This window comes from Alosa sapidissima, chromosome 9 (genome assembly GCF_018492685.1).
Source record: "Alosa sapidissima isolate fAloSap1 chromosome 9, fAloSap1.pri, whole genome shotgun sequence".
Classification (NCBI taxonomy): domain Eukaryota; kingdom Metazoa; phylum Chordata; class Actinopteri; order Clupeiformes; family Clupeidae; genus Alosa; species Alosa sapidissima.
This window is the reverse complement of record NC_055965.1, coordinates 8,708,641-8,722,326: the sequence shown is the minus strand read 5'-3', so window position 1 is coordinate 8,722,326 and position 13,686 is coordinate 8,708,641. Positions and strand designations below refer to the sequence as shown.

Genomic DNA, 13,686 nt, shown 5'->3' with positions numbered 1-13,686 from the left:
GGAACGACATTGTCTCCTCAACAGGTTAATTCTGGAATTAATGGAGTTCTTAGACTCCGCTTTGTCCATTAATTCCATATATATTGGGAAACCTCGGTGGCCATTATCCCTTACTTGATGTGTGTGTGTGTGTGTTTGCAGACGCTGTGTTTCCGTATCCAGAAGATGATCGAGGTGTACCGGCCTGACTGGTGTGAGACGCGCGAGGACTGGTCTGTCTACCTCTTCTCCCCACAGAACAAGTAAGACCCCCCCTTCTCCCCCCCCTTCCTCTATACCCTGCACAACTCTAATCTCAGATGACACAACTCCCCCAACTCCCCCCATCTCATTTCTCAGCCAATTGAGATGTTTAAGAGCCATTCAAAGAAGGTCACCTTTGCAAGCCAGGGAAGCCATCATGGCGGTGCCCTGGAACATGCATGGGTAATACTCTCCACTCAGCCCTCCAGTGCAGGGGCGGGCTAGAGGCTTATTCCTTGGAACTGTCAATTACATGGTAGATGACGAGGCCGGCATGGTGATCGCAGAATAGCTTCCTCCACAGTGACCGGTGGGTGGAAATGTCATGATGCCCCGTCACAAATAGACCAGCAGAGCAGACCATTGCAGAAGCCTTTTGTTAAACAGGACATTGTCTACAGTTTGCCTTTGCATGTAAGCTTTAGATTTTTATTTTTACAGTGCAGCAGCAGCTAATTTATTATTATGTCTGTGAAGTATTGAGTAATAACTCATTGTTAAGGTGTCACAGTTTTGTCAAAGGAACTTAAGAAGACTACTTGTTAAACAGGACATTGTCTACAATGTATTCCTTTGCATGTAAGCTTTGGAGTTTTTTTTATAGTGCAGCAGCAGCTAGCCCTTTTTATCTTACAGTATGTAATATCTAATGTAAAGTATTATTATGTCTGTAAAGTATTGAGTAATAACTCACTGTTAAGGTGTCACAGTTCTGTCAAAGGAACTTAAGAAGACTACTTGTCAAGATGAAACAAATGCACTGCAACGTTAAACAGAGTGCTTTAAATGACAAGCATGTCGAGTTAAGAAGCCTAGAGTAGAGTAACTGCGGGCAACAGCTACTGTACCACAAGAGAGCTGCAGCGCTTCTGAAGTCTCTACTACTGTTTGGAGTCTTCACTTGGAGAAGCACTGAGGGAAAGTGAGAGGCGCGATTCTATCAGGCTCCCTCTAGTCGCTGCAAAGACAGTCACTTACACCCACCACCCAACCCCCCCGGTTAAGAATCCCTCTTCATTTTCCAGAGTGGGGCCTAAAGGCACTATTTCAGCAGCCACAGAGTAGCAAGTGCAATTTGTCAAGCGTTGAAGTCTTGAGGACTCCTGCTGGTGCTTGGGTTAGGTGGGGTTGGTGGTGGAGGGGGGTGGCGGTGGTGTTTGTGGCGGTAGAGTTGTTGCAAGGAGAGGTGGATGAAGGAGGAAAGGTGGATGAAGGAATGGTCAAAGGAGGGAGTCCGCCGCACGGAGCCCGGAGTGCCTCGACTGAACAAATTCAGCCAGTGGACAAAATCAATAGCCATGGACAGAGCTCTGCCAGCACATTGAAAAGTAGCTTGATTAGTGTATCGACCCGGCGCCACACAGGCGCTCACGCAAACACACACACACACAGGCTGACCACATGCATACCCTGTCTTTAACAGGCACACAAGGACACACACACACACACAGACACACACACACACACACACACATAAGCAGTAGCTGGTTATTGGATCTAGAAGGGGAGCTGGATCAGACTGGGACCCTGGTCCTCTGACGTGTACTATGCACTTACAACAACATGTTTATAACATCTCTATAACAAAATTGATAATACAAGTGGCCAATTTGGACATTTTTACTGAGTTTGATATGGATGGATGGATCTCCCTCATGTCATTTTCTCTCTACCCCCCCTCTCTCTCCTTCTCCTTCTTTTCATGTGTGTGTAGGTTCCGACTGCTCTGTCAGTCCATCATTGCCCACAAGCTCTTTGACTACGTGGTGCTGGCCTTCATCTTCCTCAACTGCATCACTGTGGCCCTAGAGAGGCCCAAGATCCATCAGGGCAGCCTGGTACGCTCACCACGCACGCACGCACACACACACACACACACACACACACACACACAGAGAGAAACACACACACGCACAAACACACACACACACAGAGAGAAACACACACACGCACAAACACACACACACACACACACACACACACACACACACACACACACACAAACACACACACACACAAACACACACACACACACACACACACACACATACACACACACACATACACACATACACACACACAGGGCTTGGACTTGAGCCTTTTCCAGGTCTCTTCATCTGCCACTGAGCCACATGAGACCATTGAGACACATGCTTACCCTAAGTGATCTATGGTAGCCCATGCTGTATGTAACCTTGCACCTCTATTCTTCCTCTCCCTCTTCCTCTTCCTCTTTTCCTCTTCCTCCTGCAGGAAAGGGTCTTCCTCACTGTATCCAACTACATCTTCACTGCCATCTTTGTGGCTGAGATGACAGTCAAGGTAAACACTACAGACCATGCACTGCAAACTAGAAGACGTGAAAAGAACTGGAAGTGAAAGATGAACCTAAAAAAAAAAACAATAGCACAATAGTAAACTCACACTTGTTTACACAAAGATCAAGTTGTCATCTTTATTCTGTTGAGCATACATGTTCACTTAAGGAGCTTCGGACTAACTGCTGTCAAGGTAAAGTGCTGTGTTTGCACCTCGATGTTGGAAAACAACATCGATAAAGAAAGCTGAAGTAGCCTCAGATGAGTCGGAGAACAGCGTCCTTGAGTTCCCAACATGCCCACCGGTCTGTTTCATCCACTCATGCGTTATGCCCACTACCTAGTGATGACCAGGGTGGTCAAGGAGAAGAAGCGTGGTGCTCCATTATTCAAAGGCACTCCAGGCAAACTCAGGCAGAGGATGTTTCATGCATGTGTAGACTCTGAGAAGGGAGCTAAAGGAACAGTGTTGGAGAAGCTTTTTTGAAAGTCTAGCTTTGCAAACTGCTGATGGCTTTAAACTGGTTTAAACAGGTTGAACTGCAGCAAAACTATAAAGAAATTGAGTTAGGTTAACTAACATTATTTAGAAAAAGACATTCCTAGTTTTAAAAAAGGATCAAATTGATGGATAACTAAACTAAAACTAAAATAAATGTGACCATAACTGCTATACATGACTGCATGGTCTGATTGGATAGTGTGGCATCCATAAGTTTCTCCGACCATTAAAGGCAATCTTTTGCTCTCCTCCCTGGCCACTCGTGACCATGACCTTGGATCAGTGCCCTTCTTTTGCAGTCTTTTTTTTTGGACCATGATCCTCTGCTTCAGATGCTCAGGGCCTTTCATGTGTGTCCCCCAGCCTGTGGATCATCAGGCTGCCCTGGCCCTCTTTCCTTATGGGGAGCCTCTTTGGCCATCATGCTCTCCCATCTCCCCAGGGACTGGACGCCTGTGCCAGGTGCTGTGGAAAAAGGCCTCAGCTGCTTGTGTGTGAGATGTGTGCATTGCTATAGAGATCGATTTAGACAGAGTTTGTTTTGGTTGATCCATAACCTCTCTCCAGGATGTTGCTTGATTTCTGCCAGGTGTTTACTGTATACATTTCTCTGACAGGATTCTCCTCATGCACACCTCATCATCCCTCTTAAGTTTGACGTTTACATTTCCTATCCTTCACTTTGCTGCAATTCGTGCCACAATTGTCTTGAAAAGAGGGTGCAGTCGTTACCATTGTGGGTGATCTTACCTGCCAGCTCTCTCTCTTTCCTACCTGCCTCTCGACCTGGATGCCTTCCTGCAATTGAAGGTCCGAGATTCTGCAGAAGGAGATGGGTGGGAGGGGTTGGTATTGGCCTCAGGTAGTTAAGGGTTAATACGTTAATAACTACAACAGTATCACTCTAGCTAATATCGACAATGTTCATACATTAGTTTTGAGAACATTAGAAAGACAACTTATGCATCAACATGAGGAGTCTTCATTTGTATCACTCCTAGTGTGATCGGCCATATTACGCCTCTTAAGGAAACCGCTGAGATCCCTACCCAGCAGGCTGTTGGGAGAGTTGCATGGTTCTGGTCCAGGTATCTCCAGTGACGTGACCTGCTGTCCACCTGCTGCTCTAGGACTTCTGATGCTCAGGCGTCTAGAGATCATAGACCCTTGGGGAGTTTCCTTTTACTACACAGGTCATGAGTATGTTTCTTTTTTGATGAAACTAATAAGCTACAGCGAATGGATAGTTGGGTTTCTGTTGTGTGCTGGGCCTGTGTGAATTGAATTATTGTTTGGAAACAGGTGACCCTGAGAAGGTCCAAATCAATGTTTCACGTTTACGTCAGCCCACCTGGAAAAGCGCAAGGTGTTCTGCCCTTCTATGCCTATGTCTAGACCGAACAAACACATGTCTGTGCTGCTCTCACCTTCATACACATTCAGATCCATAGTTATAAACACACACACATACACACACACACACACACACACACACACACACACATACACACACATACTCGCACACCGAGACATCCATTCTGTCTCTTTCTGACTCTCCTTTCTCCCTCCCTCCCTCTCTCACGGTCTTCTGCAGTTTGACCCTCACCCCCACCCTGTTGACACATGTCTGAATACCTAGAAACAGATATGATGTCTGTCTTCACTTCCTCATATATCTCCTTATTCATCCCATCATTCATTCATTCATTCATTCATTCATTCACTTCTTTGGTTCTTCCTCTTCCTCTTCCTCTTCCTCTCTCCCCCATTGTCCCGTGTACTGTATGCTGACTGCAGCATGCTGGACAGAGACAGTGTAGTGTTGCAGCCCGGGCCATCTCTCCCCAGGCGAGCAATTAGAGGACGGTATTAATTAAACAGAGTTTCCTCTTTCAGAAGCCCCTGGTGTGTGTGTGTGTGTGTGTGTGTGTGTGTGTGTGTTTTCTGGCCTGTCCCATCTCATTTGTCTGGCCTCTTCTCACTCCTCCATCATCTAATGGTGCTTAATTATTAGAAAATGGAGCACGAGGGAGAGAGAGACGAGAGTAATATAAAGAACATTTCCCTAGTTCAGTTGATTTCGTTGAGGTAGCCAGTCTACAGTACTTGTTTTTTTTTTTGTTTTTTTTTAATGGGGATTTGAGGGGTGTGATCTGTAGATTCAGGCAGGTATCTTTCAGATGGGACCACACGAGCCAGACCCACATTAAAATGTAGGGTCTGGGCACTCACCGTTCGCAGTGCTCAGTCCGAGGGGCGGGATAATTGGTTGTCTTTCAAATTCCCTCTGCACGCAATAGGACAGCGGCAGCGCTATGAGTCCCATGCGTTTCCCACCAGCGGAGCTAGTTGGCTAATTCAAACTTTTGCCATCTTAAAACAAGCTTAACTCGTGTCACACTGTTGGCCAACAGCAACATCCATCTTCTTTGTTTTCAAGTAGCAGGGAATTCAAGCCAAACCGTTGCAACTTTGCCATCAATCATTATGTTAAGACCGCCTAACGACTCTATACACAATTTGATTGGCCTGATAGAAGTTTAATTTTTCGAGCTCACAAGCCAACGGAGAGTTGCTAGACTAGCCCTGGAAGCAAATGTAATTTGCTGCCACTAGGGTGCGTCTAGATTTCTAGGCTACAAGGCGGACGTATTTAGGCGCAGAATAGACGTGCGCTTTCAGGAGCAGTCTTTGTACATACCATGGAATACATAATTAGGCGCTCTTTACTCTTCCCCTCCCATCTTTTTACGCTAAACTCCCATTTTCCCCTGGATCCTTCCATGAATGCATATGCATGACATGACAAACGCAATCTGCCACTTTCAGCTCCCGCGACAGGCAGTTTGCGCTTTTACATCATTGCGGCCTGTTTGTACATACCTCGCAATGATTTTACACGCACATTGCGAAACAAATACGCCTGAAGTGGGCGCAAAAGCGTTAGTACATCTGGCCCTGAGTGTGTTGCCTCCCTCCCTCTGATCCCAGACCTGCCATGATGTGCGCTGACAGCTTACCCTGTACAGCAACCACTGTTCCCCGTGCAGCCCACGGGATGCGAGCAGGCAAACACAAACGAAAATGTTTAGTGTAACACCCTCTTGTCTTTCTATCTTGCCCTGTCTTCACCTACCTAATGGTTTATGCATTAGAAACACGCTGGGAGTATCAGTGTGTGTGTGTGTGTGTGTGTGTGTGTGTGAGATGATATGCGTTTGGTACACTAGCAGTAGCGGGGCTCATGAAATATTCATGCCGATTGACGAGTGGTTTACGGGCGAGCAGCGAGAGGCAAGCGGGACCGCTGGGTTCGGATCTCGTCGGTGAGTCACACAGAAGGGTGCGCTAACCCGGCCCCCGGCGCGGTGTGGCGGCAGGGCAGGTCTCGCCTCGTCGCTGTAAGGATGACACTTGATGTTTACTTCGCCCGGCGGTTTATTTTTCTGACACTTTTGGTTTGGCCTCTTGTCTGAGTGTCTCGGTATAGTCCCCCCCCCCCCTCCCAGACTCCCTCTTTCCTGTTCCCTTGGCACACTACCCGCTTAAAAGGAAGAATGGCAGCAGTTGGCATGGTGCCTGGTGTTTACCATGCATCTCTTCCTCCTCCTCCTCCTCCTCCTCCTCCTCCTCTTCCTCCTGCACATCTTCCTCTTGTCAGTGCACTTTGCTTCCAGTCTGACTCACAGAGACGAGTGACTGGTGGTCGGTGACAGCGACTCTGTTCATGCATCGGCAGCATTCAAACAGATGTCAGAGCACCTGGGCCACTCACTCAAATCCTCCTCTCATTCTCTATTTCCATCTTCTCCTCTTGACTTGTCCTCCCCCTACTGAGAGCTCTCTCTCCAGGAGCGTCACTACTTCACTCATTTTAATAAAGAATGGTGACGTACAGAACTCAAAAGGCTTCCTTTCCACCCCCCCCCCCTCCCTTCCCCTTTTCCTCTTTGCTTGGCAAATGGGTGATTCTATAATTTAGGGTACACTGCATGTCCACTGACGTTAAATATACTATACAATCAAATTTATATATAAAATGTTGAATAAAAACTGTTTATATATAAAATGTTAAAAATGTAAAATGTTATATATAAAATGTTAAAAAATAATGAATGAATATAGAATTGAATATATAATGAATGAATATAAAGTTGAATATAAAATGTTATATATAAAATGTTAAAAAATAAAATACTATATGTATATAGTATAGTATAGTATATATCGGAACTCCCCCTATTACCGTCGGTCCCGTATTTCCACCGTCTTGCGTGTATGTGTCACTTAATATCCATTTCTATACAAACCAAGACAGCAGACTCCTAAAGAAACGCAACCACCCACACCATAGGTGTATCTAAATTAGCTATGTACCAAAAATGACATTTTACCGTGACTCAAAGAGCTGTAGACAGTGTTGTAAGGCTGCGTGTACACAACCGCTTGGAGCTCCAGTGGAATTTTAATTTCACGACGAGAATTCTCGGTCTAACCGTTCATGTGCCGTTGAAACGGTGTAAATAGGCGACCCATCAGGCCAGCACTATAACTCCGAGCGTGGTAAACAAAATCGGATATTTCAGGCAGTAAATGCTCCCGTTAACAAACAAACCAGATTTTGTTCAAATCTACACACCTATGGCTACTGAAAAATGTCAGGTTAATTTAGCAAATGTTATTTTGAAGTGTTAAAAAACATCGTTGTTTTAGAATTTCTGAACAAAAGTGGTGATAATTGGGAGTGTTACGATAGTATAGTATAGTATAGTATAATATAATACTATAATACTATACTATACTAAATAACAATATGTCCAGTCAACTATGTTACTAGTGTCAACCGTGTTATTTTCATTGTCACCTAAGTTACACTTAGATTTTTAGAGTTAAAATGGCCAATATTGATGTTTCTGACATTTTTAAGCATTCTACTTATTTCCGTAGGTTGGAGTTTACTATAGCATCTTTTTTAATGACCAAAAATAACTTTAATGTAGATTTATGATGAAAAACATCCTTGTCCATAAGGACAGTTATACATGCATTGCATGTTCATCTTTAAAAAAAGGTTGATTATGAAAATCATTTTAAATAACAATTGTATGTGTGGCAGAAATAGACTCAAGAGCCTTCTAAATTGTATTCAATTTCAAGTGCAAGACTGAATTGAATGTTTTTTTATAACACCCTGTTTGTCCGTAACATAGTTGACAAACTCTGAAGTTAAAACTTATTTTTAATTAAAAAAAATAAAAATGGTTAATGTTTAAGCTCTGCAGATAACAGATATGTAACACTGAATTAATATACTATATTGAGACACTTAATGTTCCACTGAGAAAGGACAGTGCTCTTGTGCTTTTTTGCTGACATGAAATGTACCCTAAATTAGAGAATGACCCAAATACCTTATCTTCATTTTGCGACGTTAGTCATCTAATTCTAAAATTACCATTTGACTTTATTCAACCAACTTTTCAGAGTTGGCATGCACTCCCTTTAGTTCCCGGAGGAGAGTGAGTGGAGCTTAAATGGCTTTGACCAGAGCAGAGTGCCCTTTTCATGGACTACCGTAAAGGCTGCACTTATCCCATAGTTTATTCAGTATCCCTCTGTTTTATACCTCTTTTCTCTGTGACCTTCTCATTCTCTCTCTCTCTCTCTCTCTCTCTATTTCTCTCTCTATTTCCCCTTTTTCCTTTTGGTCTCCATATGTCCCTGCAGGACGAGTAAGTGGCAGATTTACTTCCACGCTCTACGTTTGTCTCCGAGGGCTGAATGTGCCTCGTCTTCATACTCTCGTCTGTGTTGCCTTGTGGCTCTCTGTGGCTCTCAGACGCCACATTCACTGAACACAGACTCAGACTCACAGACTATTATACTGTACACAGCATACAGACTATTATACTGGACCTGGTCTTGAGTGCAAGACAAATCCAATGGAGCAGAATGGAACACAGCAGTTGCACTGTATCATCAAAATGAGAATGGAGCCTCTATTGTCAAGTGAAATAACTGGAGTGTGTTGCTTTAATGAGTTTGCCTCTCCTTGAATAGCTTCTTCATCTTTCTGTCTATTTCTCTCTCTCTCTCTCTCTCAGGTGGTGTCCAAGGGGCTCTACCTCGGCGAGCGGGCCTACCTTCGCAGCAGCTGGAACATCCTGGACGGTTTCCTGGTCTTCGTGTCGCTCGTGGACATTGTTGTCTCCATGGCGGGCGGCGCCAAGATCCTAGGCGTCCTGCGTGTGCTCCGGCTGCTCAGGACATTGCGCCCCCTCAGGTGAGGTGGACTCATGCCAATTTGTGTTATTATTATTATTATTATTATTATTATTATTTATTTGATTTTTTTTCTCAAGTTCACCGAATCCAGAAAAAACAGCACTTGTTTCTGGTTCTCATTTTCAGCCCCCCCATATTAAGATTAAGCATTGGCACACTGGTGCAGGACAGAGTTTGTTGATGCTAGGCACATTTTTATTGATATACTGCTGTGTGTGTTTTTCTGATATGAATTGGCAAAACAAGCTGAATGCTCTTGGGTAGCTAAGCACAGACATAATAATCCAACATCATTGATTTAGCTTGTCAATGTGCCTTGCAGCAACGCCAAAGATAATATTCACAGCTAAATGGAGTATGAAATGCTAAGAAACTTTCAGTGTTTTATTGACTGATTGATCAATTCCAGTCTTCCATCTTCCCTTCCTTCCTTCCTTCCTTCCTTCCTTTTCCCTCCCTCCCTCCCTCCCTCCCTCCCTGTCCTTCCTCCCTTTTCTCCCTTCCTTCCTTCCTTCCTTCCTTTTCCCTCCCTCCCTGTCCTTCCTCCCTTTTCTTCCTTCCTTCCTTCCTTCCTCTCTTCCTTCCTTCCTTCCTTCCTTCCTTCCTTTTCCCTCTCTCCCTCCCTCCCTGTCCTTCCTCCCTTTTCTCCCTTTTCTCCCTTTCCTTCCTGGCTTCCTTGCTTCATGTGTTCTTCCACACGTGGCAGGGTGATCAGTCGAGCTCCAGGACTTAAGTTGGTGGTGGAGACCCTCATCACCTCGCTCAAGCCCATCGGCAACATCGTGCTCATCTGCTGTGCCTTCTTCATCATCTTCGGCATCCTCGGGGTCCAGGTACCACTTTCATGTTCTTTTTCATTTCATTTAGAAATGAGTGCAATATTGTAGTTGTTGTTGTAGGGGTGGGGGAGGTGGTGTGTGTGTGTGTGTGTGTGTGTGTGTGAGTGAGTGAGTTGAGAGATTAAGGTAGATTAAAATGTTATGGGCGTGTAATCTATGTGGTTGTCTGTGTGCAGTTTTGATGCACAGATCCATACTGTACATGCAGATGTATGCATTTCTATCTAGACGACGTTAGAGTGTGAAATGATTCTAAGGCGTCCACCCTCCTTCTCTTCTCTGTGCTGCAAACCTGCGTCTTGACAAGCTCTGAAATCTCCAATCTAATCTGATTTATTCCACTATCTATCTCCTGAGAGGCACTGTTTTGTTTTGTGTTTTTTTTTTACGGTTAGAATTCAGAGAAGCGAGGATTATGATGAGTCGTCATGCAGGAGTTTAGAGCCTCAGGAGTTTATTTCCTCCACTTACTCAAAAAGCTCCGTTATGAGTTTTGACTTTTACTGGATAAGGAGAAGCACTTAAAAGATGTCTTAATGTTTGGTAGTTATTTATTTATTTGTTTGTTTGTTTGTTTACTTATCTGGTCTTCCGCAGCTTTTTAAAGGAAAGTTCTACTACTGTGTGGGTTTGGATGTGAAGAACATCACCAATAAATCCGACTGCCTGTCTGCCAATTACAGATGGGTTCACCACAAGTACAATTTTGATAATCTTGGACAGGTACGACTATTTTTGTAATTATTATTTGACAGCAAGTACATGATTTTACCAGTGACTGTACAGTACTGTGCTTTACAGTAGGTATATGTGGCAGAAGACTTTTGGTGTTTCCTTTGCAGTAGTGGGATTTTGGCTGTGGGACAGATATGCATTAGTAGCTAGTGTTAGAGGACTGATGTGGTGAGCTGTAGCTGAATTGTCTCCTCCATGTTTGGTACCGCAGGCTTTGATGTCCCTGTTTGTGCTGGCCTCCAAGGATGGCTGGGTCAACATCATGTATCACGGCCTGGATGCTGTTGGCATAGATCAGCAGGTACACATACACACACACACACACACACACACACACACACACACACACACACACGCTAAAGCATTGACACACAGAGACACCCTCACACGCATAACACACATTGAAGCTTTCCACTGGCTAACTACACAGGAAATATGATGTCTTCTTCTCATCCTTACCTTAATTATATCCCTAATTTAACAATGATTCTCTTCTCTCTTTTTGCTCTCTCTTTCTCCTCTTCCTCCCTGATCTGTCCATCCATCCACCCATCCCTCCATCCGTCCCTCTCTCTCTCTCTCTCTCTCTCTCCCTGCGCTGCGTTCCCCAGCCCATCATGAACTACAGCCCGTGGATGCTGCTGTACTTCATCTCGTTCCTGCTCATCGTCAGCTTCTTCGTGCTCAACATGTTCGTGGGCGTGGTGGTGGAGAACTTCCACAAGTGCCGCCAGCACCAGGAGGTGGAGGAGGCCAAGAGGAGGGAGGAGAAGAGGCTCCGCCGCATGGAGAGGAAGAGACGGAGTAAGGGAGGAGGAGGAGGAGGAGGAGGAGAAGGAGGAGGAGGAGGAGAGAGAAAGTGTGTGTGTGTGTGTGTGTGGGTGGGGGGGGGGTTGAAAAAAATGATGTCTGGCGTTTCCAACAGCCCAAGATTATGTCTTAAAATGCCTTGTCTTGTCCACACACCAAAGATATTTTGTTTACGGTCACTGAAGTGTAAATAAACTGAAAGTGTGTGTGTGTGTGTGTGTGTCTGGGGGAGTGGAGGGAGGGGGGTTGTGTTTATGACCAATTAAAAAAGGGAGAGGAACAGCGAGGGGTGGAAGGAAGAGAGTGGGGGAAGGAGAGAGTGGGGGAAGGAACGAGTGGCATTTATTACCAATTAAAGGAGGGAGGAGAGGGGAACAGAGAGAGGGGTTAGAGGAGGAGGAGAATAGAAGGAGGGATAGTGAGATACATAAGAGGAGTAAGAGGTGAGGATGAAGAGGAGAGATAGTTGGTGAAGGATACTTTCAAGTTTTCAACTTTTCTCTTCCATGTTTTGTTTATTAGCAGTAGAAAGGAGTAAGAGAGATAGAGAGATACAGAGAAGGAAGGAAGGAGAGTATAACTAAGTAAGTAAACTGTAAACTGGGGTATTTAGAACACAGTGTGATGAAGCTAAGAGATGGGTGATTGAATGTAAATAAACAAGGTGCAAAAGCTAGACAAAAAAGACCAAATCTGCCTGGGAATGGAGATTAAAAATGGCAATGGGAAGGAGAATGACACAGAACCATATGGCTTGTACTTACGTGCAGCTGGAGTTCCACACTCTATCATCAGCAGAGACTTCTCTAATTTTAGCTCATCACAGACTCCACTCAGTGGCATGAAATAAGTGAATGTGGGCCACTCCTCTAATGAGCATGTGCGTCCAGCAGCCTGGATCCCAGATATATGATCATCTGCATGCGTCCATGACTAAGTGGGATTGGGAACAGGTTGGGTTCTAGCAGGTTAACTATGCAAGACGAATATCACAGGTTGTGTGGTGCCGTAAGTAGGTCAGCAAATCGGTCCTCCTCTGAGCTACCTTAATGCTTTAATATATGAATAAAGCCATTAGTTATTTTAGTGCGTTTAGGCCCATTTGTCTCGCTGCTAAAAGAGGGAAAGATTAATCTGTGTCTCTCCCTCTTCGTGTCTCACTTATCTCTCTGTGTCATTTTCCTATCCTCTACCCTACCCATCCTTCATCCCCCTCTCCACATCTCCTCCTCCTCCCTTTCTGGCTTCCCCTTATGGCACTTCTTCAATCTTCCTGCCATATTGTTCTTCTTCGCCCCGAGAGCCTCCTCCCCATCTTGCATCATTTCCTTTTCCCCCTCCCTCCCTCTCTCTCTCCCTCGCTCTCTCCCTCCCTCTCTCCCTCCCTCCCTCTCTCTCTCCCTCGCTCTCTCCCTCCCTCGCTCTCTCCCTCCCTCCCTCTCTCCCTCCCTCGCTCTCTTCCTTCTCTTCCTCCTCTCCCCCTGTTCCTCCTGTTCACCACATCACTGGGCATACTTGATATACTGTACATATCCAGTACAAAGACGGGACACTGATCCAAGTGATATTGTAAGGCACAGGACAAGATATTCAAGTCCTTACAGGCAGGCTACACCGAACACCAGGCATGCGACTGAAGTGTTCCGTTCACGGAACGTCTGCTGCAACAATTAGCTTCCAATCAATGGAACTGGCTGGACCAGACGAGATAGCGGCGCGTATTAGTCAAACTCATTTTATGCTCCGCAAACGGAACGCTTCAACTGTGGACCCAGTGTAGCGCTAGCCTTATGCTGATACTTTTGGACCCCACACCAAGGCCTGGTCTGTCTATCTCACATTACATGGGTATCTCGTAGAGAGAGATAAACAGACAATTTACAGCAAAGTGAAGAGGAACCCTTTTTTCCCTGTTCTTTTTTTGTCTCCCATTAATCTGGTTCTGTCTGACTGC

General features: G+C 45.1%; 1 protein-coding gene across 1 annotated transcript in view; it reads left to right on the top strand.

The window, feature by feature from the left end:
* The window catches only part of LOC121717933 (voltage-dependent T-type calcium channel subunit alpha-1I-like), a 108,842-nt gene that overhangs the window by 64,178 nt on the left and 30,978 nt on the right, over positions 1-13,686 (top strand). Inside the window, 8 exon segments of the mRNA XM_042102645.1 lie at positions 142-242; positions 1,958-2,081; positions 2,497-2,565; positions 9,168-9,346; positions 10,055-10,181; positions 10,785-10,910; positions 11,134-11,223; positions 11,534-11,726. Of these exon segments, the coding sequence (XP_041958579.1) occupies positions 142-242; positions 1,958-2,081; positions 2,497-2,565; positions 9,168-9,346; positions 10,055-10,181; positions 10,785-10,910; positions 11,134-11,223; positions 11,534-11,726 (1,009 nt within the window).